The sequence below is a fragment of the Lacerta agilis genome, chromosome 14 (assembly GCF_009819535.1).
Source record: "Lacerta agilis isolate rLacAgi1 chromosome 14, rLacAgi1.pri, whole genome shotgun sequence".
Taxonomy (NCBI): Eukaryota; Metazoa; Chordata; class Lepidosauria; order Squamata; family Lacertidae; genus Lacerta; species Lacerta agilis.
The window spans coordinates 37,144,493-37,172,408 of record NC_046325.1 but is presented as its reverse complement, the minus strand read 5'-3'; the positions used below and the strand labels follow the sequence as shown (position 1 = coordinate 37,172,408).

Here is a 27,916-nt window from a genome sequence, read left to right as displayed (position 1 = left end):
GTAGGCAATCTCTCACTTCTCTGTCCCCTCCCTGTTGCATCTCTGTCTTGCCTGCCCGGATGCAGACTGTGCGGTTTATTTGCATTCCGTGCAGCTCCTAGCAACGCCCTTTGCAAAAATAATTGCACTTCTGCTTCCCTGCCCAGTTCAGCCATCCTCTTCCCCCATCTTGTCTTCCAGATGATGGCAAAGTTAACCTGAACGAGTTCATGGAGGGGGTGAAGAATGTGCAGCTGAAAGCAGGTGCAGGTGGTGAGTCTCTGGGGCTTTTTAATGATGACGGGCTGGAGGATAATGAACAGTTTCTGTACAGCTCCGAGCACCTAAAGCACAAGATGTGACAATTTTGTAATAGAGTGTAAGAATTGCCTCGCTGGCTCAGCCTTGCAAGTGAGGCTGTGTGCACACCATATATTTAAAGCACATGGTTTCTCATCAAAGAATCCTGGGAACTGAAGGGTGCTGGGCATTGTAGCTCTTCGAGGGAAGGGGTAAACTACAGCTCCCAGGATTTGGGTGGAATGGAGTGGATGTGCTTTAAAAGTACTTTAAATGATTGGTGTTCGCAAAAGTCCACCACTTACCAGCTCAGCCCCCCCCCCCCCATTGCCCCCCATGTTAGTCTTTTGTGTCCAAAAAAAAAATGGTTGATGTTCCTGTCTAGTCACCCAGGTCAAATTCTTATTCACCTGGGGGCACCTGGTTAAGTTATTTTTTTACAAGCCTGTTCTAATGCAATAGTACAGCCTGCAAAGTACAGAACATGGATCATTGCAGCAGACTAATTCCTGCTAATTGAACCAAGGGATCGTGGCTGGGAGTGATACCTTGAGTCCCACCTCGGAGGGTAAGAGCAGCCTCCTTTCCGAAGAACAGGTGAAGAAAGGTTTAACAGGCAGCAGCCCTGGTGGTAAGTTGTATGTGAGGAGGCTTAAAGTGCATTTAGGGCCTACATTTTGGAGAAATGTCCATCAGCAAAGATGCATGTATCAGGAAGAAAACAAACATTTATGCAGCTATTCTGACCTTGCATTTAATGCACACCCCCCCCCAAAAAAAAAAACATTCATCCCCTGTGTCTAGAGAGCTAAGAATTCTTTGGGAGTGAAACAGGCACTTAATTGGCCTTTGTTTCTCAGTTGGTTTAAATGGTTCTAAACCACACTTTCAAAGAAAATACTGTATAACAAGGTGAAGAAGAAGAAGAAGAAGAAGAAGAAGAAGAGGAAGAGGAAGAGTTTGGATTTGATATCCTGCTTTATCACTACCCGAAGGAGTCTCAAAGCAGCTGACATTCTCCTTCCCTTTCCTCCCCCACAACAAACACTCTGTGAGGTGAGTGGGGCTGAGAGACTTCAGAGAAGTGTGACTAGCCCAAGGTCACCCAGCAGCTGCATGTGGAGGAGTGGAGACGCGAACCCGGTTCACCAGATTACGAGTCTACCGCTCTTAACCACTACACCACATGATAGTTTGATACACTGGTGTATCAAACTATCGTGACTCGGAAGCAATTTTTCCTGTCACTTAAAACTTTCCATGAGATAGGGTGATGGCCGCCAACCTGGACTGGCTTTGAAAGAGCGTAAGACATATTCATGGAGGATAAGACTGTAGATGGCGACTAGTCAAAACAGCTACGTTCTACCTCCAGTTGCTGGGAAATCTCAAGTGAGCAGAGTGTTGCTGCGGCACTCATTCCCTGCTTGTGGGCTTCCCATAGGCGTCTGGTTGGCCGCCATGAGAACACAGCGAGGGACAGGATTTGCCTTCAACCTGACTCAGTAGTAGCACTCCTCGTTCTTATTTCACACCCACCTAGTGCTATTTTTCTAGGGTGGAAAGGAGCTGGAACTCACCATGAACAATGGCGCCCACCTGAGAGGTGCCAGAACTGAGTTCCGGCAAGTTCCGGCTTTAAAAAAAAAAAGCCCTGCTCCCACACCATGTAAATCGTCCTCTCCAGAAACCTGAGGTGTAAAATGTTTTGGCTTAGAATGTGAACCAAAGAATGTACTGTCATAAGGGTGAGGCAACTCTCATGACCTTAAGCCCTATGTGGGCGGCCATGTTGTTTGCAGCTGATGACAGCATGAGCTCAAAGGAAGCAGTAGATGATGTCCGTTTGACGCAGCCATCTCCCACGCATGAAGGTGAGTTGAACTGGGGGTGGGGTGGGTTGACCTGGACGTTTTAAATATGGCACTGTCTCCTTATTTCTCTTCAGAGATGGGCAGGCAATTTCTCCCCATGCTGTGGGGACTGTAGGACACACTGCCCACTGCTTGCTCATCTGTCTCTTTTCCTGCTCCTCTGCACCATCCCAGAAGGATTTTTTTTTCATATTTCGAACCATTCCTATAATGGCTTAAGTGTAGTGAAAGGGTAACAATCAAAATACACTAAAGCATTTTTTCCTCTGTACACAGGGGATCAGCAACAGAACAGAGGTTACGAGCTGTCTTGCTAATAACTTTCTGTGGCTGATGTGTGTAGGATCTGCAGTCATTTCACCCCAATCTGTTCTGCACCCAATTGCAGGAGAAATGGTTGACGTTCAGGACCTAAGCAACGTTCTGGCCATTGAAGGCATCCACCTCACAGAAGAAGAGTTCCAGGAAGCATTAAAAAATGCCCCGGTGGATGGTCAGTATGGGCTTCGGGAAAGGAGTTCTGTGAAACGGCCGAGATAATTTGCAAGCTCGGATGGTCTGGCGTCCCGCACCGGACGAACCCCACAATCGTTTAAGTCGACAGTTCTGTAACAGAGGCATGAGAGGCATAGTAACGGAAATGTGCAGGGAATGCACTGCTGGCTGCAGGAGTTCTGCTTCACCACTGCATTCCCCACAAGGAATGTGCTGGCAAAGCAGCACCCTGCAGGATTGAACCCAGGACTGCTCGCTAGCAAAGGAGTGGAGGGTTCAATCCTACTGGCTTAGAGTATGCTGGCAAAGCAGACTCCAGCAGGACTGAACCCCGCCATCCCATCCTTCAGGTGACATTACCAGGTGATGTCAGCTGATGGAGAGGTGGGTGTGGCTTTTGGGGGGGGGGAATGGCCTCAGGGGCCAACTCAGACTCACCGGTGGGCCAAGATTGGCCCACAGGCCAGAGGTTATCTCTGTGCTAGAGGAGTAGGTACTAAGGAGGGGTCCTAGAATGTGGAGGAATCAGTTTCTCAGAACTATGGCAATTTTTTAAAATACATAATATCATTTGAAGCGGGATACAAATACATATGCAAAGAGGGAATTTGCGTATACTTCAGGGAACATATCCTGGCAACTAGAGAAATAAACTCTAAGCCTGCAAATTCATCGTGCCCCTTTACTTTCTTAAGGAAAGGTGAATACTTGACTATTTACTGGGGCTTTCTTCTTTTTCTTCTTTTTTTAAATGTAGATATGTTGAAATTTAAGTTGGCGCTTTCAGCTTTTTATCTGAACCCACAAGGACTGGAACCGAGATTATCTGATTGATGTTTGTTGGTCTCCATTTAAATTTGGAGCGGTGCTAGAGTTAGGGAAGTGCAAGTGGTCCCCCCCACCCACAGGGCGCCAAGCTGAGGGCGTGCAAAATAATAATCATAATCGTAATTTTAAAAATGTGTGCAGATGCCTACTGAGAAGATCCATAAAAAGCAACTGTGTACCAAAAGGAATTATTGTGAAAATAATAAAGATTTAGAGGGGAGTGGGGCAAATTTTGTTTTCGCTCAGGGCACCATATTATCTGCCCGTTTGGAGCCTTGTTGGGGAGCGAGGTCTCCTTCTGATTCTGAGGTCTTTTTCCATCAGCTGAAGGGAAAGTGAACCTGGAAGAATTTATGAAACAGGTGAGAAAGAGCCGACAACATCGCCAGAGCGGTGAGTCAATAAGATGTTTGAGAATGCACTATGAGGGGAAGGGCCACACCACAGGAAAATGCTTGCTTTTTGTGCTCCACGTGTATTGGAGTCAGAATTTTGAGATCCTATAAAATATAAGTGTTTAGCTCATGAGTCTTGCATGTAGTTCTGGACGGGAACAACTGCATAAGGCACACAATAAAACATCGGTTTTTATTTATTTTTGTCTTCTGATTTTGCCAGCAAAACCTACACTCATGCAGACTTGAAGACACTATAACATCTCTAGGTCCTATTGTCACCTTCCAGCCCTCTGGTTGTGCTTCACATAGAACCTAGGCTGATATTGCATAATTCTCTTGACTTACTGTATTTGTTATCCTTCCAAAACGTCTGCTCCCTTTTGCTATATTGGACAAAGTGCTCTGAATTTATCTTTGCTTTTGTTTTAACTATGGTTTAAGATCATGATTTGCTGACAATAAACAAACCATAGTTAAGTTGCAGGGCAGAGTTCACGCACAAAGCTAAACCATGGTTTAATAAACCATAGCTTAGAGTTATGTGCAAACCCAGTGAATGATTGGGTTCTCATCTAGTGAGGAAGAACCACAATTGAGAGAAAGATCTATATGCCACTCTGGAAGAATGCTTCTGGACATGGATGCTTTAGTAGCACCCCATCTTTGCTGTTCTGATTTAAGCTGCATGTGGAAAGTAATTCTGCTTCTAGACATCTGTTATCCAAATAAAATCCTGTGGCAGGAGGGATTTTCATTGGGATCAGTGTGCAGAAAAAGGGTTAAATAACCTTCCCTTCCCTCCACTTCTAATCATGATCCCTCCTTTTTGTATTTTGATAAATTTGGGTAAAAAGAAAGAAAAGAAAGGATATGAAGGCAATGCTATTTGGAAAGAGAAAGGTTAAAGTGAAAGAGTTGATTCCTAGAGAGGGGAGAAGGAAGAAGGAAATGGCTAAAAAACAATCTGTACAGGTCATAACAACCCAGAAAACTATTTAAGAGCTGTGAGAAGGGTTAATGGAATGTGTTTATCCCTTTTGTCCTACATTTGTGCTTCTTCTGAGTCTACGACCCCTTTGGTAAAACTAGAAAACAAATCAAAGACTGGAGAAATAAACCATTGTTTGTTTGATAATCTGTGGGACAACTCAGGATTAATTTGTGGTTTGTTAAACACACCCTGGTTTTAGTGTTATGTGAGTTTGAGTGTTCTCTTGTCTACCCATCCCCTCACTGACTCCGTTTCCCCTTTTGCCTTCCAGAAGAAGGAATTTCTGTTCTGGATCTTGGATCCATTCTGGCCCGCAAGGGCTTCTTTTTGAATGACAAAGAGCTCCAGGAAGTCTTGGCGAATGTGGATATTAATGGTCAGTATTTATGATTCAAATGCTTATCCCTACTTTCCATACAGTGGTGCCCAAAGCAACTAACAACAAATAAAGCAGCCCTATAACATATGAAGCAATATGCAGAATATCTGATGCCCAGACTGTGGGGTTTCATTCAAAGAGAACTGACCCTATAAAAATACTTGCAAGGGAATTTGTGCCCAACCATTAAGTACTTTCCCATTGTAGGGTTTAATCTTCCTGTGCTAGGAGGCAGATTTGCACATCTGGTCTTAACTCACAAACAAGAGTACATATGTCCTCTGATGTGTACACTAAAGGTTAGTCTCAGAACAGTGAATTTTTAGCCTAAAAGCTGGCTGGTAACCAATGAACCTCTTTCAAAAACCAGTGTAATGTTCTCCAGTGGCCAGTCCTGGACAACAGGCATGCTGCCATGTTCTTGACAACCCAAAGTGTCTGTGATGTTTTCAGAGACAGCGATTTAAATGGTGACAGTGGCTATGGGACCAGTCTATTGCTGTTTCTTTTTCTCTACATTACAGAGGATGGAACTGTAAACCTCAGTGACTGTCTCAAAGAAATCCAAGCGCTCCGAGGGTTGTCATCAACCAGTAAGTTGAGAGCCTTAAAACCAATCACACTAACTAATCCATTGTTTGGTGGTGGGGGCAGTCTGGACATGTCAATAAGTTACTGTTCTATATGTGGACTCGACATGTGGCACAGTTTTCAAATCACCCTAGACATAGTTCTGCTCAGTAGAGTTGATTCCGACATTCAGATCTGAACCATTGGGTGCTGAATATTCAAGGGGTGGGGTGGGGGGCAGTCTGGACATGCCAATAAGTTACTGTTCTATATGTGGACTCTCATGAGAAGAGAAGACTCCCTAGAAAAGACCCTGATGCTGGGAAAGATGGAGGGCACAAGGAGAAGGGGACGACAGAGGATGAGATGGTTGGACAGTGTTCTCGAAGCGACTGGCATGAGTTTGGCCAAACTGCGGGAGGCAGTGGAGGATAGGCGTGCCTGGCGTGCTCTGGTCCATGGGGTCACGAAGAGTCGGACACGACTGAACGACTGAACAACAACAACAATATGTGGACTCTACATGTGGCACAGTTTTCAAATCACCCTAGACTTAGTTCTGCTCAGTAGAGTTGATTCCGACATTCAGATCTGAACCATTGGGTGCTGAATATTCAAGTAGTCCAAAGGCATGTGGAAACTGGTCGCAAAAGTGTTAAAGATGTGATTGTAGGCTGTAACGCATTTCTGTCTCATGGAAAAATGTATACAATCATTGTCAGGGACGGGTGAGTAATAACTCACAAGGTGCCAGTGAAGTTAACTCTTTATTCAAAGAAACAAAACAGTTCAGGTCTAATGAGCCCAGTAACTCTCTGCAGTAGATATTGCCCCAATGAGATGGTTGTGAGGACTAAAGGCCCCTGTCTTCCCATAGTTCCCAAAGCCTTCTCTTCCCCTAGGTCCTTCCCCAGCATGGGACGCAGGTGGCGCTGTGGTCTATACCACTGAGCCTCTTGGGCAGGGGTCGGCAAAGTTTTTGTGGCTTGGACCGGTTCACGGCCCCTCAGACGCCACAGTGGGCTGGAATGTGTGTGCGTGCATGCATGCATGCACAAACGCTGTTTCCAGTGCTCCTTCTGGTGCGGAGGAGGCATGCGAAGCTTCCCATTGGTTGAAGGAGTTTCCTGCAGCCAATGGGAAGCTGGCCAGCATCATGGAAGGCGGTCCCTGGTCTGCTCCGTTGTGCATGGGAACCAACTGAGTGGCCGGTGGGGGTCCATGGGCCGGTTAAATGACCCCCATGGGCCGCAGGTTGCTGACCCCTGCTCTTGGGCTTGCCAATCAGAAGGTTGGCAGTTCAAATCTCTGCAATGGGGTGAGCTCCCGTTGCTCTGTCCCAGCTCCTGCCAACCTAGCAGTTCAAAAGCACGCCAGTGTAAGTAGATAAATAGGTACTGCTGCGGTGGAAAATTAAATGACATTTCCATGCGCTCTGCTTTCTGTCATGGTGTTCCATTGCGCCAGAAGCGGTTTAGTCATGATGGTCACATGATCCATAAAGCTGTCTCTGGACAAACGCTGGCTCCCTCGGCCTGAAAGCGAGATGAGCACCAAAACCACATGTTCACCTTTGACTGGACTTAACCGTCCAGGGGTCCTTTACCTTACCTTTACCTTACCTACCTAGCAACTTGAGGCTCCTTCGTCTTGTCTCTCTTTGCTCCTCCTTCATTTCTCTCTTTGGTGGAAGTCTTCAAGCAGAGGCTTCTGGACAGCTCTAGCCCTGGATTTCCTGTGTTGGGAAGGGGGCTGGACCATGATTCTAAGATTCTAGAATTCTGTGACTAGCAGCCCCAGAATCCCTGGAGGGAAACGGCCACTGTGCACGTCATTTCTGCCGGGGAGAAGTCCCACTTTGACCTTTGTGGGGCTTTCTCCCTGGTAGAAATGATGCACATAGTGTTAGTTTCCTGCTGGGGATTTTGGACCTGGTAGTTCTGGTTCCCGGCAGGAAAATACACTCTGCCAGGACCTGCAGAGGTCCTCTGCTGCATTCCCATGCTGCCCCTTAAGGTAAGTTTTTAGGCAGGGCACTTCATGTACACCCTCTCAGCAGTTATATGGGACACTCACAAAATCTGAACCCTTTTGAGAAGGAGGAGGAGAAGAAGAAGAGGAGGAGGAGGAGGAGGAGGAGGAGGAGGAGGAGGAGGAGGAGGAGTAGTTTGGATCTGATATCCCCCTTTATCACTACCCAAAAGAGTCTCAAAGCGGCTAACATTCCCCTTCCCCTTCCTCCCCCACAACAAACACTCTGTGAGGTGAGTGGGGGCTGAGAGACTTCAGAGAAGTGTGACTAGCCCAAGGTCACCCAGCAGCTGCATGTGGAGGAGCGGAGACGCAAACCCGGTTCCCCAGATTATGAGTCTACTGCTCTTAACCACTACACCACACTGGCTCTCCACCGTGAGGACAGTGTTGTGATCTTGAGCATGTTTTGCACAATTCTTTGGGCATTCGACGAAAGGTTGTTGCCAACACTGTCGCCTCTTTTGCAGAGAAAAGGGTTACTATCGAAAACTTGGAGGAAGTCTTGGATGAAATGGGCATCCAGTTAACCAACAAGCAGCTGTATGAGGCATTGAAATGTACTCCGATTGACGGTTGGTTTCTTTGATTCTTTATTCCCCTTTGGGACGAGCTTGATTTAATTCAGCAAGGCAACTCTTCTGATTAGTTTTGTTTATGAAAGGTTGGGGGAACAGTCAAATTACTTGTGCTGCAAGTCAAACTACTTGTTCAGAAATATAGTAGGGGTCGGATAGTTATGCCAGCTTTTCAGTAACCTTGGAAGTAGAAAGAACAATATGAATTGAAAATTGGGTACCGGTTGCTATTACAGTGTAATAAAGATATATAAGAAGATATGTGAATGTGTTGAACTACACTCATAAATAAGAATGAATTATACGGTTGGATTTGACAGGAAGTCGGATGGGTTTGGGAAATTTGTTGGTATTGTTTTCTTTTCTTAATTTTTTTTGTCTTTTTCTTTTTTGAGCTGCTTATTCTTTTTATGTCTTTTTTTCTTTCTGTTTAATGATGTTACTTTTGTTTATTTTATTTGTATTATTATTGCTGTATTTGTATTTTTTTTACAAGTGTATAGAATTGGAAATCGATTGGGGCAACAACAAAATCAAGCAGATACAGTAATTGTAATTGTTTCATATCTTTATTTCTGTTTGGAACGTTTATTGTACAATTATGGTAAATAATGTATATCTGATAACCGAACAACAATAAAATTTTCTTGTTTAAAAAATAAATAAAATTTGTGCTGCAGCCACCGCTCAAAGGCACATGGCAAAGTGAACCTGACAGGACAACCAAAAATAGCTGTGGCTGCATCCTTCAAAATCTGCATTGCATATAGTTTAATCCTCATGTACAAAAACAACAATGGTTAACAGCGGCTTCTGGGCAGGAGCATGGGAGACACACAACATGAAGGACACCACTCTGAAACAGGAGTGGAGAAGTCGTGTTCCTCTAGATGTCAGTGCTGTCAAGTATCCCGTTTTCCCCGGGATTCTCCCTTATTTCAAGCAGTTTCCCGCTGCTCTCCCTTATTTTTTATTTCCCTTAAATTTCCCGTTTTTAATGGAAGCAGCTCCTCCCCTGTTGGGCAGGGACTGGGTGGGAAGACCTCGCCTACTTGGAGAGAAAAGCCTCAGCCCTCAAAACAAGTGGGAGCCATTTCCCATGCTTACAGGGGGGTGTATTCCTCCCCCTGCATCAGCCCCTATCCGTTGCCGCCGAGCCCCTCGGCCAGCCAATAGGGTTAGCTGGCGGGCGGAGCCTGGCTGCCTTTGAGCAGCTACTGCTTCCTGTCCTGTTTTGATGGGATCAGACAAGAAGACGATGGGGCTCCATTGCGCGGAGCACATGGCTGCCCTCCTCTTTGCTGGCTGTCCTCCTCTTTGCCCGAGCTCGCTTGGAGTTTACATTGCTGCTCCGCCCACTTTTGCTTCTGGCTCCGCCCACCACTGACATGTGACTGTCCCCGGGATAGGTGAGACTGCTGATCCCTTATTTTCAAATCCGAAACTTGACAGCTATGCTAGATGTACTTGGGCTGCAAGGCTCATCATCTCTGACCATTGGTCATGGTGGCTAGAGCTGATTGAGGGGGCACAGGTTCCCCACTCCCTGCTACCCACCTCCAGGTAAAAACTATGAAAATATACAGAAGCACCAATTTTTTATTTATAGTGGCAGAGTGGTTGATCTTCACCTATGCCAAGTCAAAATATGGGGTAGAGGACTTCCTTGTGACTGCCTCTCCCTGGTCAGCAGGTAGCTTTTTGGGAAGGAAAAAAATAAGAAATACAAGAGTCAGTGTTCCAAACCCTGCCCCTCCAGGTGGACTGTTGCTACTGATGCCACTCCTACCACAGATCTTTTTTGCCCCTAAGCTGGCAACTTGTGGGGATTGCAAAGTTCCTCGGAGGGTTGCAACTCAAAACCCTGCCAGTTGCTTGATCCCTACCCTGTCTGCTTTGGCCTCTTGGTTGTTGTTGGTTTTTTGTTGGTTTTTTAAACTGATTATTCTTAGGGCAATTTTTTAAAATTACGCATTGGCATGTTCGCTTGTTGTTTATTCAGATAGATCAGGATTTCCAAAACTTGGGTCTCCAGCTGGTTTTGGACTACAACTCCCATCATCCCTAGCTAGTAGGACCGGTGGTCAGAGACGAATGGGAATTGTAGTCCAAAAAACAGCTGGAGACCCAAGTTTGGGAAACCCTGAGATAGATATTAAGACTTTAGGACTAATATCTGTGCCGCTGGGGGAAGAGAACACTTTTTTGCCCCAATTCGTGCCCCTCACATTGGCATGTTAAGAAGGTGGGTTGAGCTTGAGAGCTGTGTCTCTGCCAAAACAATGGTGAAACTGCTTTTCTGGCTTCTGCTGCCGCCACCTTCCGAGCCGCTTAGCACTTTTGCGTCTCGTTCACAACTTCTTTTTGTTCCTTGCAGCGGATGGGACGGTGGACGTGGAAACATTTATGAGAGGAGTGCATTCCGTCTTGTCAAGCCAGCAGACTGGTGAGCTGAACCGTATTATTGAAAGATGGGTGGTTACAATGCAGTTGGGTTAAGAAATTGTTATTAAAAACACCGATCTTTATTCTGTGCACATGTGCACATTCTGTGCACATGGCTCATGGCAACAAATAATAAATAAATAACTAGTGCTCTTCTGAAATTCTGGAGCCTCAAAGTGGGGACAGGGAGAAACCTTTGGACCAAACTACATTTCGTGAATAACATGGGAAATCTCTGGAATTAACTTTACACAATGGAAGTGATGGATATGAATTGCTACTGAGTGTTCCCTCCCCTTCTGTTCAAGGCAAAATGGTGAACGTGAGCAAACTGGATTCTATCCTGGGTGCTATGGGGCTTCGCTTAACTCAGATGGAAGTTCAGGAGGCTATCAAAAGGACAATCAATAGTGAGTATGCATCCCTGGGTTCACCTTTGGATCATGTCCCTTGAAAGTCCTCACTGCCACCAATGCTTCGCAACCTGATGCTCAAGCTACATACATATTCCATGTTTCATGTTCTTTTTAACTTTTGTAACCCGAAGCAGCCAGGAGCAGGCTGTGAATCTGTATGGCAGAAAGGAGGGAGGCTGGACTATAGCCCTTCCCCCCCCCTGTTCATTTTTTTCAACTCAAAATTCTCCTCCCTGGGTTGCTTTTCAGCCTCAGGGGAAAAATATATCTTCATCATCTGTTTCTCCCATGCTTGGAAAAGCAACTCAGGGAGGGTGCTTTGAATTTTTGCAGGGTGGGGACTACATAAAGACAGGGACGGGGGACAGGGGGGGGTGGAATAATGAGCCACTCACTGCCCATCCTCCTTCCAATTAGGACGCTTCCAGGGTGCTTTTCATGTGTAACTGCCTTTTCTCCTTCATGGACATTTATGTTGTTGTTTAGATCTTAACTCTGCCTTCAGGTTGAGTCAAAGGGAGGGAGGGGAATACTTAGTTTGATATTATTATTTTCAGTTTCTTAGACACCTGCTACAAGGAACAGCGTGAAGGCCCCTTGGCATATACTACATTAAAATTTACATTAAAAATAATAATTGCAAAATGAGCCATCAGCAGTGAAATGATGTTCTCCTGGGGAAAGTTGTGATGGGCGAGAGGAAGGTGACGCCTTCACCCCAGTATGGCTCCCCTTTTTCACATGCCCAGCCCAACAAGACAATGACAGGACAATGACAGCATATGAATAAATATTATACATGGCCACTGGTCCCATCACCTCCTGGCAAATAGAAGGGGAAGAAATGGAGGCAGTGAGAGATTTCACTTTCTTGGGTTCCATGATCACTGCAGATGGTGACAGCAGTCACGAAATTAGAAGACGCCTGCTTCTTGGGAGAAAAGCAATGATAAACCTAGACAGCATCTTAAAAAGCAAAGACATCACCTTGCCGACAAAGGTCCGTATAGTTAAAGCTATGGTTTTCCCAGTAGTGATGTATGGAAGTGAGAGCTGGACCATCAAGAAGGCTGATCGCCCAAGAATTGATGCTTTTGAATTATGGTGCTGGAGGAGACTCTTGAGAGTCCCATGGACTGCAAGAAGATCAAACCTATCCATTCTCAAGGAAATCGGCCCTGAGTGCTCACTAGAAGGACAGATCCTGAAGTTGAGGCTCCAGTACTTTGGCCACCTCATGAGAAGAGAAGACTCCCTAGAAAAGACCCTGATGTTGGGAAAGATGGAGGGCACAAGGAGAAGGGGACGACAGAGGATGAGATGGTTGGACAGTGTTCTCGAAGCTACTAACATGAGTTTGGCCAAACTGCGGGAGGCAGTGAAGGATAGGCGTGCCTGGCGTGCTCTGGTCCATGGGGTCACGAAGAGTCGGGCACGACTGAACGACTGAACAACAACAACAATTCATCCAGGGATAGGGTGGGGGGGAGTATCAGCATGGACCTCTCTTTCTCATCCCAGCTAATCTTTTTGCCTTACAGAGGATGGTACTGTGAATATGAAAGACTTCATGTGGGCCATTCAAGACCTCCCCAGCATTCAGGGTGAGTTTTAACCTTCACATGGAAAATGGAGAGGCAGAGGATATCTTCCAGATTAAGACTTGCAAGCTTTTTAACCCACCCAGGCCCTTAAGGTGGGTCTGCCTTGACCCCAAGCGTTCTTCTCCGAGCTATGGTGCCACGGCTCCTCACCACCACCTCCCTTCCTTCTAGCCAGAGTACATTGCATATTCCACTTGCTCTGTGGACCAGGGAGGGGTTGGGAACAGAAGGGTCTTCCCTTACTGGAAACCACAAGAATGATAAGAAGAATAAAATCTGGCCAGAGCGGGGCGATGCAAAAGCCCTGTTTTCAATCCTCATGGGGATTATAGGCATTTCAAGGAAGGCAGAACGGAAAGCATCCACTAACACATTGTATTGCCTCTTTTCCCCCCTCTCAGTGGGGTTGACAGATGTTTGTAAACTGAGACAGAAAGCTAATTGATGCTAGACAGTTCCGTGAATAACTTTTGATCTCGTTCATCCAGTGTACAACACCGGAAACACAATGGGGTGCGTCCAGGCTGCCACTATTTGGGGGGGGGGGATTAGTCGTATGCTGGCAAATTTAGGTTACATGGTTAAAGTTGATTAGGAGCTTTTGAATAACAAACTTCCTTCCTCCCCTAAACTAAACCTTTTTTTTTAATAAGGAAAGTAACAGGAAAATGCAGTGGAAAGCTGTAATGTTGTCTAACCTTCCCCAAAACTTTGGACAAACAGATCATCTGGAAGTGTCCAAAACCTCTTTCTTCCTCTTCCTCACTTCGGATTGTGTTTTCAAATTGTGAGCTGTGAGGCATAAGGTGGAACAGAAATCTAGATCACTGGTCTGAGTTCTGCTGCATTAACTTGCTCTGCCTCAGTGTACACTTCATTTGTAAAACGGGGTATTAATAATTATTTTTGTGGGGCCAAATGAGGCACCAGAAGGGATTTGTTTTCCACAGTTTAATATGGTGAATATCTATTTCTTTTCCTTTAAAGATGAAAAAGTGGATATTGGCGACCTGGACACTGTCCTAGGTGGCATGGGAATCTTCTTAACACAGGAAGAACTGGAGGAAGCGCAGAAGATTGCAATGATGAATGGTGAGTGTGTCCCATGGTCTTCTCATCTTCATTAGACCATGGAACTAAGAGTTCTAATATATGAGTCCTCAAACCTTCACATCTGCATATCGCACAGGGTGATGCAGCCTTTTAGTCCACAGCCTGGATGACTCTCTTGTGGCACATCCATCAACAACTCTCTGATGGGATAACAAAGCCACAAGTCCTTAGAGTCCGCCCATCACCCACCATACTCTAGCGCAGACTTACTCAACCTTAGGTCCCCAAATGTTGTTAGACTACAACTCCCATCATCTCTGACCACTGGTCTTGCTAGATAGGGATGATGGGAATTGTAATGCAACAACATCCAGGAGTCCAAGGCTGATCAAGGTTGTTCCATAGGTTTGCCATTCATTCTGAATTTTTAATAGAGTGATTCGTATTTCGGGAGATCTGTCCACTATTATGTGGTCCGTTGTTATTATTATATTTTATACAGAATCAGACTACTGTGAACAAATAGATTTCAGTCGCTACTGCCTTCAGTTTCAAAAGGCTGTTTTTGAAGGCAATTTTTTGCCCTTTGGAAATTTGTATTAACCCTTACATATCAGTTGGCATTCAGAGGGTGAGGAAGATTGTCCGTTTTTAGCTGAGCTAAGGCTATTTTATCTGTTCTTGTTCTTTCAAATGACTGCTGTTTTAGAATGGTCTGTATTTTTATTTTAAGTTACTTTAAATGGCAGAGCTTGTTTTAAACACACCCACCCTCTCTCTCTCTCTCTCTCTCTCTCTCTCTCTCTGTGTGTGTGTGTGTGTGTGTGTGTGTGTGTGTGTCACATACACATACACATACATACATACACAAACAGTTATGTTATATAATATATGGCATATGGCTACTGACTGGGGCAACCCAGTCAGATGGGCAGCATATAAATAATAATTTTTAATTATTATTACTTGTTGCTATAATCTGTCTTGGGGAATCTGTTGTTCCATGTTCGTGAGGTAAAAATGTGGTTTCTGTTTATATCCCATGCACTTTTAAAATGTTTTTTTGGGGGGCTATTGGGTTGTTGTTTTTATTTTTATTATGTATTTCGTGGTTTCATATCTTGATTTTATTCTGTGAACTGCCCTGAGACCCCCGGGTATCGTGCCGTATATAAATTCAATAAATAACAATAACAATAATGTTTGTGAAGAAAACGGCAATGCAGTTCTTTAAGAGGCATCTTTCCTTTTACCGGTAATCTGGAAGGAAGCCGTGTAAGGCTGTGCTTTCCCCCTTCTTTCTCTGCAATGGGGTTTATAAATACATTGGCCTTTCTCAAGTGCTTCTCTCTTTTTGCATTGCAGAGGACGGGACGGTGAATTTGAAAGAGTTTGTAAGGGCTTGCAATGTCACTCTAGCCCGCTCTGAGATGGAGGGTGAGTTTTGTTGTTGTTGCTTTACCTTTGGTGATGGAAATATAGAAGCAACAGGTTGGGGGGGGGGGAGCCCATTCCTTGGACTTGGTAGCTTTGCAACCTATGGCAGCGCTTAGTGCCCTCCCAGCTTTCTTGCCTCTCTTCTGTTCTACATCCTCCAAGAGAAGCTTTTAGGCTGAATAGCGGGGTAAAATGCTAATAATAATAATAATAATAATAATAATAATAGCTCATTGCCACATAACTGCCCCATAAACAAATTCGGACAAATGCTCAGTAGAGACTCAACATAGTCTATCCTTTGGAAGGAAGGCTAGGATACAAATTTAATCAAGGAAATACAGTGGTACTTCGGGTTACAAATGCTTCAGGTTACAAACTCTGCGTAACCCGGAAGTAGTTGCTCCGGGTTGCGAACTTTGCCCCAGGATGAGAACGGAAATTGCGTGCCGGCGGCAGCGGGAGGCCCCTCAGGTTAAGAACGGTTTCGGGTTAAGAACGGACCTCCGGAACGAATTAAATTCGTACCCCGAGGTACCACTGTAAATAAAACACCGTGTACGTTTTGTGCAAGTAAATCAGGATGACAGCAGCTGAATAAAGGGGTTTTCTGGAGAGAGCTCCACGCATTCTGTTTCCCGTCGGGGGGTGTGCCTGTCTACCACTGACGGTTTATGCAAATCTCCTTTTCTTCGCAGGAAACTATGTGGGTAAAAAGTTACATGCAAAGTCCATCAAGTTTCCAAAGGTAACAGAGAGGCACCACCAAGAGGCACCAAACAGGTTAGTCGGGGCTCACTGATGCAAGCTTCCTCCAATTAACTGCAGGGCCCTGCCCCACATCTCTGGCTTTTCTGAGAGCCCCCTGACCCTCAGGAAAAGGGGGTGCAATGGCAAAGAATGGGAGTCGGAAAATTCTCCTTGCACAAGCACCCTGCGTTGGATGTGCCCCGTTATCTTAACCCTGGCCTTAATGTATTTACCGCCTTATTTAAATGAACTACAAGTATTGACATGAAAATAGTATGGGGGAAATGATCTGTATGGTTTTAGTGGAGGACAGATCCTTCTCAGTTTTTGGAATGACCGTTATACCTCTTTAATCCCAAGTTGCCTGCCTCTCCTTAAGTTCCAGCACCTTATTCGTTCCATTAATGGATTCTCAAATGAATGGCAATATAAAACAAAACAAAACAAAACAAAACCCAGACAACCTGCTCTTTAAAGCTCAATCGGAGCAAACATCAATTCGTGGAAAACCCAAACTGACGATGCAGCTTTAAAAAGTGGGCTTTTGCAGGGGGGAAATTAAAATTTTAAAAATGCTCGGGCACAGGGCATTAAAGCACAGAGGGCAAAAAGGTAAGTTTGGAGAAGCCGTGAGTCAGCTAATCAACGTTGTGCTTCTTTCTTTGTATTTTTGGCAGAATTCTCTATCCTGAGACTCCCAGTGACTCGGGCAAATCCAGAGCAGCAAGGAACCTGACCAAACCACAACTGGAAGGTAATATTCCTGTTTGCAAAACATAATTCTGGGCTAGCCAATCCGGAACACCTTCAGATATGGTGGACCATATAGGACTCCCCTTTTTCCTGACTATTGGCCATGCTGGCTGAGTCTCATGGGAATTGTAGTTCTTAACATATGGGGGGGGTACCACATTGGCTACCCCCGATGCAACTGTTAAGTCTTCTTAGGACCCTGGAGACAGCCTACTCACAGGTCTGAAAGCCGCTGTAGATTTTTCTGCTAGGGCCAATTTATACTACAAACCCGAACTGCTCTTTTATATTTTGCTCAGAGGTTGGGAAGGTCAAGACCAATTTGTTTCATGAATGTATCTCACTGAATTTTAAAATACAAATCCAGCTATAAGAGAGAAGGATTAAACACACAGGCAAACACACTAGGGAAATGTAAGCAAGAACAATACACGCATTGCATGAAAGACTTGCAGCAGTCAATATCCTCATGAAACAATTCCCAGAATTTTGGGGTTGGGGTCATAGCTGTCAACTTTTCCCTTTTCTTGTGAGGAATCCTATTTGGAATAAGGGAGTTTCCCTTTAAAAAAGGGGGGGGAAGTTGACAGCTATGGTTGGGGTGGGGAAGCAATGGTAGATTAAATCAGTTGATGGAGGGACACAATCTTCTAGACACAGTTAGTACAGATTCATTTTCATTGAAAGCAATGAAACTTGCTATTTAGACCACTGGTCTTCAACTGGTGAGCTGAAACCCTGCTGATTCACACCCTTATCTAAGGTGGGGAGGGGGTGCAATAGCTGCACTTCCACCATACAAATATACAGGTGTTTTCCCAACCCCATTACATGGGGGGTTACGTTCCAGGCCCCTGCGCACATACAGGTGAAACTCGAAAAATTAGAATATCATGGAAAAGTCCATTTATGTAAGCAATTGTTTTCATTAGCTACTGGAGTTTAATATATGAGATCGACTCATGACATGCAGAGCGAGATATGTCAAGCCTTTGCTTGTTATAATTGTGATGATTATGACGCATAGCTGATGAAAACCCCAGAGTTGAGATTGTGAATTTGGGGTTCTCATCAGCTGTACGCCATAATCATTACAATTATAACAAAGAAAGGCTTGACATATCTCGCTTTGCATGTCATGAGTCGATCTCATCTATTAGTTTCACCTTTTAAGTTGAATTACTGAAAGAAACGAACCTTTCTAAGATATTCTAATTTTTCGAGTTTCACCTGTAAATGAAATTGTGAGCCATGAGGACTCTCCAGCACAGGGGTCAGCAAACTTTTTCAGCCGTGGGCCGGTCCACCGTCCCTAAGACCATGTGGTGGGCGGAACTATATTTTGAGGGGGGGAAATGAACGAATTCCTATGCCCCACAAATAACCCAGAGATGCATTTTAAATAAAAGTACGCATTCTACTCATGTAAAAACATGCTGATTTTCGGACTGTCTGCGGGCCGGATTGAGAAGGCGATTGGGCCGCATCTGGCCCACGGGCCTTAGGTTGCCTACCCCTGCTCCAGCAGCTCTCTCCCTCCACTTCTGGGTTTGGATCAATTTATTTGTTTCCCAGCGCCGCACCTATATGCATTTGCACTCGAGTTGGTCACATGTACGTGGGGAGAAGTCTGTGTGGTAAATAATTAAGAAATGGTTCCCCAAATGCATGTCTGTGTTAAAGGTGGGTTCTGGGTCAGAGAAGCTTGAGGACTACTGACTTTGATAGTAAACATGGGGTTTCGAATGCAGAGGCAGAGATGGGGAGCATTCGTAGGAGAAATTTGGCGGGTAGGTGCTTAGTCCTTTTCACGGATTCTTTCTCCGAGCAAATCATTTTTTGGTTTTCCCCTGAGTCTTCCCTCTTCTTACCCCTCCCCACCTCAAACTTCTGTACAGCATTCCGCAATGCTTACGATTCCTTCAGCAAGGACTTTGATGGAACCATTGATCTTGGAGCTCTGCAGAGCACGGCCTATAACTTGGGAATCAACTTAACTGAGGAGGAAGCCTTTGATGAGCTGATGTATGCAGACACAGATAGTGAGTGCTCTCTGGAGCTGATGCAAAATATTGGGGGGGCACCTCTCTTTTGGGAGGGGTGGGCAGCTCAGAGACCAGGGAAAGCAGCTCAGAGACCAGGGAAAGCAAGGAGAGGGGAGAGGAGGCTGAGGGAACACTCCACAAGGAGTGGAGATGGGTGGGGTATAAATAAATTATTATTATTATTATTATTATTATTATTATTATTATTATTATTAGAGGGTGTTCAAGGAAGGGTGAGAGGCTGCCAGCTCTGCAGGCAAGGGGTGACATAACTGGTCTCCTCAGCCCCACAGGGGTGCTGCAGAAAGAATGTAGTTGGTTAAGGGAGCCATGGCATAGCTGTCAACTTTCGGATTTGAAAATAAGGGATCAGCAGCCTCACCTATGACAGTCACATGGCAGTGGTGGGCGGAGCCAGAAGCAAAAGTGGGCAAAGCAGCTAGAACGCGGCAAAATATTATATATTTTAATGCCGATAGGAAAAGATGCCGAGGCTCCACTCCTGATTAACGGCACCCTGGGCTTACCTGCGCCATCTCCTCGCTGGGGATCCTGGCTCCTGCGCCCGGTTGCTGCTGCTTGATCTCCTCGGGACCCTGCCCCGGGAACTGCGCGGCTTCCCGGCCGCCCAGCACGGGCTTGAGCTGCGCAAAGACGGGTTCCTCGGGCCCCAGGCAGGTGCTCATGCTCAGCACCCGCGTAGCCATGCGGAAGGCGCACCTCGGCGCCAAAGCGGCAGGACACATGGAATGGAGTCTCGCCTCTCTCACTCCCGCCCGACAGCAGTGCGCATGAGGCTCCCAAGCTCGCTCTACCTGGCTGAGGTCGCTCCACCGGGCCAGCCCTGTCCATGGGCCCGCCCTCCCACCTCTATTTCACTGCCTCCACCCAGACGAGGGGCGGGCGGACAGCGCATTGCTCAGCAGGCCTGCAAGGCACACGGCCGGAGGGGAGCGAAACAAGCTGTTGAGAGGGGGGCACGTTTCTCGGGGCGCTGCCCCAAAGCACCCCATCCACTTTCTCACACAACCCGGGAATATACGGGTTTTTGAGTCATCCGGGACAGCAGCGGGAAACGCGTTTAAAAACGGGGGAATCCCGGCCAATACGGGATACTTGACAGCTACCGGTATGAGCCATGGGCTCAAAAAGGTTGAAACACTCTGTTACATGTTATAATTTAGCGTTACTTGACATTTTCAGAAGATAAAAGCAAAATTATTGGTTTTCCGAAAGCAGTTTATGTGCTTCTTCATCAAACGTAGACTTACCAAGCTAAATGTGGTCCAGTCACAAATATAATAGCAGATTTGAATTTCTCAGACCCCAAAACTGAAGATATTTGCAAAAATAAAGTATCGCCTCCTAAAATGACATACCCTTCTCCAGCATGCGCAGAACTGAGTCACAGCATGCAAGTGAATGAATGGAAGTCTGAGAGTGACAAGGTTGCCCAGTAAGGCATTATTGTGATTCACAGTCTCAGGCCATCTAATCAGGTCTTTATTTTGTGTGTGTGTGTGTGTGTGTGTGTGTGTGTGTGTGTGTGTTGTCCTGCAGGAGATGGAAAGGTGAATTTCACAGACTTCCTAAACATCATCACAGACAGCAACCGCTTCATCCAGGCCGTAGGTGAGATAAACCATGTTGTCATTTAGGGTCACATCAAATAAGTGTTTGCAAACTTTGTATGAGAAATCGTGTTGGCAAAAACGTAGCTCCACAGCGCCATCTGGTGCGACAGCGTTATAATGCTTTTTCTTTACCAATTTAGCTGAGTCCTAGGACTGATCCCTGTTCTCTCTGTATGGACTCTGCAGCATCTTGGGAGTTTCTGTGGGAAAATGTCTGTAGCTACAAAAGGCTCATTTGCTGGTGGTGGACATTAAGATGGATATCTGAGTTGTTGTTGTTTTCTGGATTAAAATCGGAGCCACTCAGCTCTCCTTCCTTTCCCTAACTGCAGCAGTTACAGCCATGGCTTGAAAGGGGTGAGGAAATGGGAGCTTCTCTAATCGCTCTGTATCCCCCATTCCTCTCAGCCCCCAGGAAAGGTGACATGGAGACTGTTGACGCCCGAGGGATCTTGTTATTTGAGCTTTTGTCAAAGCTTGTGGAGACTTCTATGCTGCCAAGGAAAACCACTGTGAATATTGTCAGGTGAGAAACCGGGGCGGGGTATGTGTGTGATTGATTGATTGATTGATTGATTATTTATTTATTTATTTATTAGGGAGCCAGTTTGGTTAGAGTGCTGGTTTTATGACCCAGGAGATCAGTATTCAGATCCCTGCTCAGCCATGAAACTCAATGAGTGTTGTTGTTGTTGTTGTTGTTGTTTGTATTATTTATTTGTTTGTTTACTACAAAAATATTGTAATATAAGGTTAATTGCGAGGAATGGAATAGAAATAACTGGGAAAGTAACACAGCAAGAAGCGGAAACTGTGGACACATCGACGATGGAGTGCAGGAAACCATTTTTTGGGGGGGTGTATTAAATTTGCTTTAATTTGTGGTTGGTTTGGTAAAATTTGGAAAATCGATAAAAATGATTGGCAAAAAAGAGGGAAGAAAGAAAGAAAGAAAGAAAGAAAATGTCTCCTTCTTGAGTCATTCATTCATGTGTTGGTTCATTGGCTGTCAGTTTCTGTGCTGCAGTGGGGCAGCGGCTCTTAGGTGAACAGCTCTCCTTGGAGGAACTGTGGGATAGAAATTTTGGGTTACTGGTTCAATGAAATATGGAGTTTTTAATTCCCCCACTTTCAGATGAAGGGTGTGCAACCTCTCATATATCCAGTGGAGTTTTCATTGCCTCAGGACCTTGGCTGGATTTCCAAGCTCATCCCTAGTGAACAAACAAGAAAATGTGCAGTAAAGATAAGCCTTTATTACCTATATGCAACAGACAGTAAAGATAAGCCTGTATGATATGCAACAGTCCACACAAGTAAGATACGTTTTCCTACACATAATTTTCAATTCCACGCAAGTAGCCCAGGACTACAGAGTTCAGTTCCTTCACATTCTGTAACGTTTAGCCTTTGTCTCAGTGTTGTTTCTTTGCTTGCCTACTAGCTACTACCGACAAAAGTTCCTGGAGTCTACTGGCAAGAAAGCTTGGCGCTCCGATAGCATCACTGAGAGCAAGTCGGCTCAGAAGAAAGGACCCATGAAAAAATCCAAATCCACCTCCCTGTCTGCTTTTGCTGGTGCTGCCCGTATCTGCGTCATGAAAGACAAGGAGTTGGAGGAGTATGTGGAACAGCTCAAAGGTGAAGAACGCCTGTGTAGCCAGTTTATGGCTGATAAAAGTAGCTGCTAAGAACAAAGTTGGGTCTGTCAGAGAGAGAGGCTCAAAAAAAGATTCTTATTCTCTTGCATCAGTTAGCAAACTGACAATTGGTACCAAGCACATTAAAACTTGGTTAGATTTTACATCTGTCCTCCATCCACCTTTAAACAAACATTCCCCACGAAAATACTTAGGCTAGAATAAATCACAGACACTTGGCTTTGCGAATAAGTGATGATTTTACTCACAGGGTTACAATAAAGAAGTCTCCACCCATTGGCCGTAGAAGTAAGGAAGAAAAGGTTCCAAACAATTTGAAAATAAAAGAACTTGGTTTCATTAAATAAGAAATCATGTAGCATTTGCTAAGTCATTCAGGCTGTAGACATGTGGCTACTTACTTCTTCCAGGAAGGCAGAGGGCTGGGGGGAGGATAGGAAGAGGCAAAGGCTGCTGGGAGACTACTAAGTTCCTCCAAGGTAACTTGAGCTCATTTCTGGCTCACGTTAACCCTTTCATGTATGCAAGTGTCATTATGACAGGGTCATGGATTGGGAAACAGGAAGTGTTGGCCGTGAAGTGCTGTGCTGACCACTAGCAATCCTGCTCTGGTTTTGCTTTACTGTGAGAACTAGTTTTGGGGTCAGGTTCTCATATTCTCAGATAAGCCATTCCTCCTTTTTTTTGGTATTACTATTTTACTGAAAGAATTTTGATTATAAAGAAATAAAGTGATAAAGAAGAGAAGATCGAGAAAAGAACAAAAAAAATGTGCAGAAACAATATACAAAAATGCAATGTAATGTACTCTCATAGATTCTTATATAAATATATATAATGTTATTATCCCAATACATATGTAGCATTGTTAGCATGTGGTTACCTGGAGAAGGGCATAACTGTTGCTGTTGATTTACGTAATGCACGTAGATGGCGCTATGCATTTAATAATAATAATAATAATAATAATAATAATAATAATAATAATAGACTGCATTATTATCCCACCTTGGTGGTGTCAGTGGTTCTCCCTTTCCTTGTTTAATCCCCACAACCACCCTCTGAGATGGGTCAGGTTGAGAGGCAATGAGTGGCCCAAGGTCCCCCAGTGACCCTCATGCACAAGTGGGGATTTGAACCCCGTTCTCCCAGGTCCTAGTCCAATACTCGAACCACTACACCACGCTGGCTCTCACCACAGGGTATAAGAGGGCAGGTCTGTGCCCCAATGGACTCAAGCTATAATTTGCTAACTGGATGAATGGATGCACAGTGCGGTTCCATGCATTTACACTTTGTTACAGCAGTATATTGGGCCTAGGGGTTGGCGCTATAGGCTTTGGGGGAGGGATTTGATGCCAGAAGGGGTGCATCTTGGAGGTGTTCTCTGGGAAGGCATTTCTGGGTGCAAGGGGGAAAGCGCGGGGTTATTTGAGGGGCAGGAGGCCTACCCACTGCCCCATGGCCTTCCTGCTCGATCCAGACCTAGCTTTGCTTCCCTCCTACCTCAGGCACACCCTTTCCTAACATTTGGTTCCCTTTTACCTTTCCTGTTTTGCCAGAAAAAATTGCCCCAACAGAGAGCCCCTATTCTAAGGTGCCCATCTTCCCCTTGATCCCCAACCAAGACGGCCTGACGCCGGGAAGGCCAAAGAAGAATCTCCAGAAGCTGGAGCAGCTGAGGAGGCAGGAGCCCATCTCCTCTTTTGAGGACCACTTCTTCCATAAGAAAAGATGGCTAAAGCAAGAGGTGAGAGCAGGACACCCTCTGCACCAGGCTCAGACCTAGCAGCTGTTTCCAAACTCACACGCGATGAAACTCCGGAATACACATTACAGTCTGTGTTCCCCATTTTCAAGGAACAAGAGGTTTCAGCAGCAGCGCCTCCCAGTTTAGTTTTGTTTGGATTAGTGGGCACTGAAGATTTACATCACCTTATTTTTCCAAAATACAGCACAGACCTAGATGGATTGATTAAAAAAAAAATATGAAACAGATCCTAATGATTTTTGTTCATTGCCAATCACACACAGCTAAGACTTACTAGATCTCAATCTCTATAATTCAGAACCAATCTTTTTGCTGAGCACTAATATGTTTGCATGGGCACCTTCCCAAATTGGGTGGTGGGAATGTGCCATCACCTTTTATGCTGCCAGTCAGAGGCGTGAGGGGCGCAATATTGAGAGGGGGCGCAAACAGGCACCCCACACAGCAGGCTCCTTCATCGGAGCCTAGATTGGCACCAGAAGGAGCTGCTCCTTGGCTGCGGTGCTTTTACCTGGCGCAGCAGCTCTGTCCCCAGATCAGGCGACCTACCCTCCTTGGCTGCGAGGCACCTTGTGCCCGGCTGCAGTAGCTGACCCAGTGGTAGAGAGCATCCCACCTCGCCTGCGGCCTGCCCTGGTAGCAGAGAGCAGGGGGAGAGTGGGCGGCAAGGCTGCCACCTGCTCTCCTCGGCCATGGCCCAGCCGCAGGCCTGCCCATGCTGCGGAGAGTAGGAAGAGAGTGGGTAGCAGCTTCCTCGCCCCTCTCCTACCCTGAACTGTGGCATGTGGGCATACACTTAGCAGCCGCTGCTGGTCTTTCCAGACTTGATGGTTAAGCTTTCGTTTTTTTCTCCTTTCCTTTCTTTCATTCTTTTCTGTACAGCCTAAATCCAACAAGCCCAAAAAGCTCTCCCTCAGTCTCACACCACAGTTGACACATGGAAAGCGGCGTTTTACTTTTGACAATCTGGAAGAGATCCGACGGGAGGTATGCTAGTGTGTGTGTGTGTGTGTGTATATGTATATATATACATACACATACTGTGTATATATATATATACATATACTGTGTGTGTGTATGATTTTCCAGCAAACATAGAAAAACACAAACAGGAAAAAGAAAGGAAACATACAGAAATGATAACAACACCCCCAAAGCAGCCCCCCTGCCCACATTCCCTGCAACAATATAGATTATAAAAAGACCAGGAGTTGCCAAAAGATTTCCACTCTAGTATACTGCTCCATAGGGACCCAGGTGGCGCTGTGGGTTAAACCACAGAGCCTAGGGCTTGCTGATCAGATGGTTGGTGGTTCGAATCCCCGCAACAGGGTGAGCTCCCGTTGCTTGGTCCCTGCTCCTGGCAACCTAGCAGTTTGAAAGCACGTCACAGTGCAAGTGATAAATAAGTACTGCTCTGGCGGGAAGGTAAACGGCGTTTCTGTGTGCTGCTCTGGTTCTCCATTAGCGGCTTGTCATGCTGGCCACATGATCCGGAAGCTGTACGCCAGCTCCCTTGGCCAGTAATGCGAGATGAGCACCGCAACCCCAGAGTCGGATACGATTGGACCTAATGGTCAGGGGTCCCTTTACCTTTTTATACTGCTCCACAGATGCTCATGTGTTGAAGCCGGGCCATAAGCCGTGTTCTTTAGTCCTTACGTAAGAAAGAAAATTGGCCTGAATATTCCAAAGAGAGGTTAAGGGCTGACACCCTTCAGTAGGTTGGGTTCTGTCAATGCCGCATGTCCATATGGTGGAATCCTAACATGTCCGAGCAGAATGGAACTTTCTCCTGGCAGAGTGTCAACAGGATTGCTGCCTGGGTCCCGCCGAACTCAATGGAGCTTCACCTGGACCCGTGGCTAACTTGCCCCACTGATTTCAGTAAGCTGCAGTGAGCACAGCCTAGGCATGTTTGGCAGCCTTCCTTCCTTCAGATCTTCCCCCAATGTGTGGACAGTGTGCTGTTGGCGCTCGCAGGGGGACACATTGGCGAGGCAGGGCTAGAGCACACTCTACTCCAGGGGTTGGCAAGGTTTTCCGGCCATGGGCTGGATCATTCCCACGGAGATTGTCCATGGGCCGGACATGTGCAGCGCGATGCCGGAAATTGCGCCTGTGCATGTCCGCGGCACCAGAAATCTTTTCTGCGCATGCCCAGACGCCGAAAATCGTGCCTGCGCAGAAGCAATTTTCGGCGTCTGGGCATGCGCAGATGCGGTTTCCGGCACCACTCGGTGAGTCCCCGTGGTGTGCTGTGCCGGTTTAGCGCAGCGTGCACGGGACTTGCCGAGCGGGCAGCTCGTGGGCCAGAAAACAGTCTTCGTGGGCGGCATCCGCCCCATGGGCTGAAGGTTGCCGACCCCTGCTCTACTGTATATAGAAGAAGAAGAGAAGAGTTTGGATTTGATATCCCGCTTTTCACTACCCGAAGGAGTCTCAAAGCGGCTAACATTCTCCTTTCCCTTCCTCCCCCACAACAAACACTCTGTGGGGTGAGTGGGGCTGAGAGACTTCAAAGAAGTGTGACTAGCCCAAGGTCACCCAGCAGATGCATGTGGAGGAGCGGAGACGCGAACCCGGTTCCCCAGATTACGAGTCTACCGCTCTTAACCACTACACCACACTGGCTCTCGAGGGAAGAATGCCTGACTAGGGCACACTGATTAACTTCCGGTCTGCATAAAATTTCCCTTGCCATTAGCCATTACTGTTCTGACAGCTTCATCTCCCCTTCTAACCTGTCTCCCGCTCAGGTGAAGAAAGCAACAGACGCCTATAGGATGGCAATCGCTCTCCGCGAGCGCAACAAGTCCCTGAAACTCTGGAAGAGAGTGCGCGGCGCAGAGATTGGGCTGGACGCGGGGAACCCCAGCTTCTACCAGACCTTCTCCACGTACTCCTGGTCATGGAACGTCTGCCAGGAACTACTGACGCCCCGAGAACTCCAAGAATATGACAGGAAAATGTATCAGGACAGCTGCCGGTCATCCGCTACAGGGGAAAAGCTGATCAAGGCAGGCGGGAGGCATAAAGGAAGCAAGAAGTAGCCCCCCCAGATGTTGCTTACTGTGGCATCCTCCTCTTCACCGGAGGGCGCTCCGTAGGATGATCTCGGGCTGGCATCCGGGACGCAACTCCCATGTTGGGAAATGCAGGGCTTCACCTTTGTACACTGGCAAAATACAGTGAGAAATTAAGGTAGAAAAGGCAGGCCTCCTGTGTCATTGCTTCTGCTTTTCTCCTGTTCCTGAGTCTTGCCCAACTAGGAGGGAAAGGGAAAACAGGAAGGGGGTGGGGGAAGCATTTGATCTTGACTTCCAAGAACCATTTCGTGATTCAAACCGAAGTCTTCTCATCTGCATTTTAACAGCATCTCCATAGATTCCCCCCCCCCCACCTCTTGTAAACAAATAGGGATCCACTTTTAGGCTGAACTTTAATAAGCAAACCCTGAGGTTCTGAATTTCAAACTTTGGGATTTCCACACAACGCTTTGCAAGAAATTCCCGCATCTCAATCATCCCGATTCATTTTTATTGAGAAGTACGGTACTTAGAATCCTATTGTACAAGGGGATGGGGCAGTCCTCCTACCTTGTTAATCCTTCCTAGAAAACTGTGAAGTGAGCCATTGTTGCTCTTCTTAATTTTGCTGACAAGAAATTATGCCTTGTATATATTCTCAAGCACAGGCTAGGCAAAATAATTGCTTTTTCTCTAGGAATGAGTCTCAGAAAAGGGGGGAAAGCTGCAGTCCTTGGATAACAGGGAGGGACCTTTGCGGTGGGAGAGAGGCCAGAAAAGACAAGGAACTGACGACACCTAAAGGAAAGAATATGTTCTATAGCCATAGTCCATGATGCTCATTTGTGTCGCTCCAGCTGTCCTTGCTTTGCTGAGGTTCTCCTTTAGGTGAATG

The 27,916-nt window shown here is 46.1% G+C and overlaps 1 protein-coding gene across 1 annotated transcript; it reads left to right on the top strand.

The window, feature by feature from the left end:
• Positions 1-2,538: 2,538 nt before the first annotated feature.
• LOC117059236 (EF-hand calcium-binding domain-containing protein 3-like) lies at positions 2,539-27,208 on the top strand. Its single transcript, XM_033170840.1, has 19 exons — positions 2,539-2,646; positions 3,801-3,869; positions 5,137-5,241; positions 5,769-5,837; positions 8,316-8,420; positions 10,801-10,869; positions 11,177-11,278; positions 12,826-12,888; positions 13,876-13,980; positions 15,307-15,378; positions 16,077-16,161; positions 16,806-16,882; positions 18,780-18,923; positions 20,487-20,558; positions 20,969-21,086; positions 22,005-22,201; positions 23,784-23,971; positions 24,875-24,979; positions 26,752-27,208. The coding sequence occupies exons 1-19, from the start codon at positions 2,547-2,549 to the stop codon at positions 27,043-27,045; spliced, it is 2,139 nt and encodes a 712-aa protein (XP_033026731.1). The 5' UTR covers positions 2,539-2,546; the 3' UTR covers positions 27,046-27,208.
• The last annotated feature ends 708 nt before the right edge of the window (positions 27,209-27,916 follow it).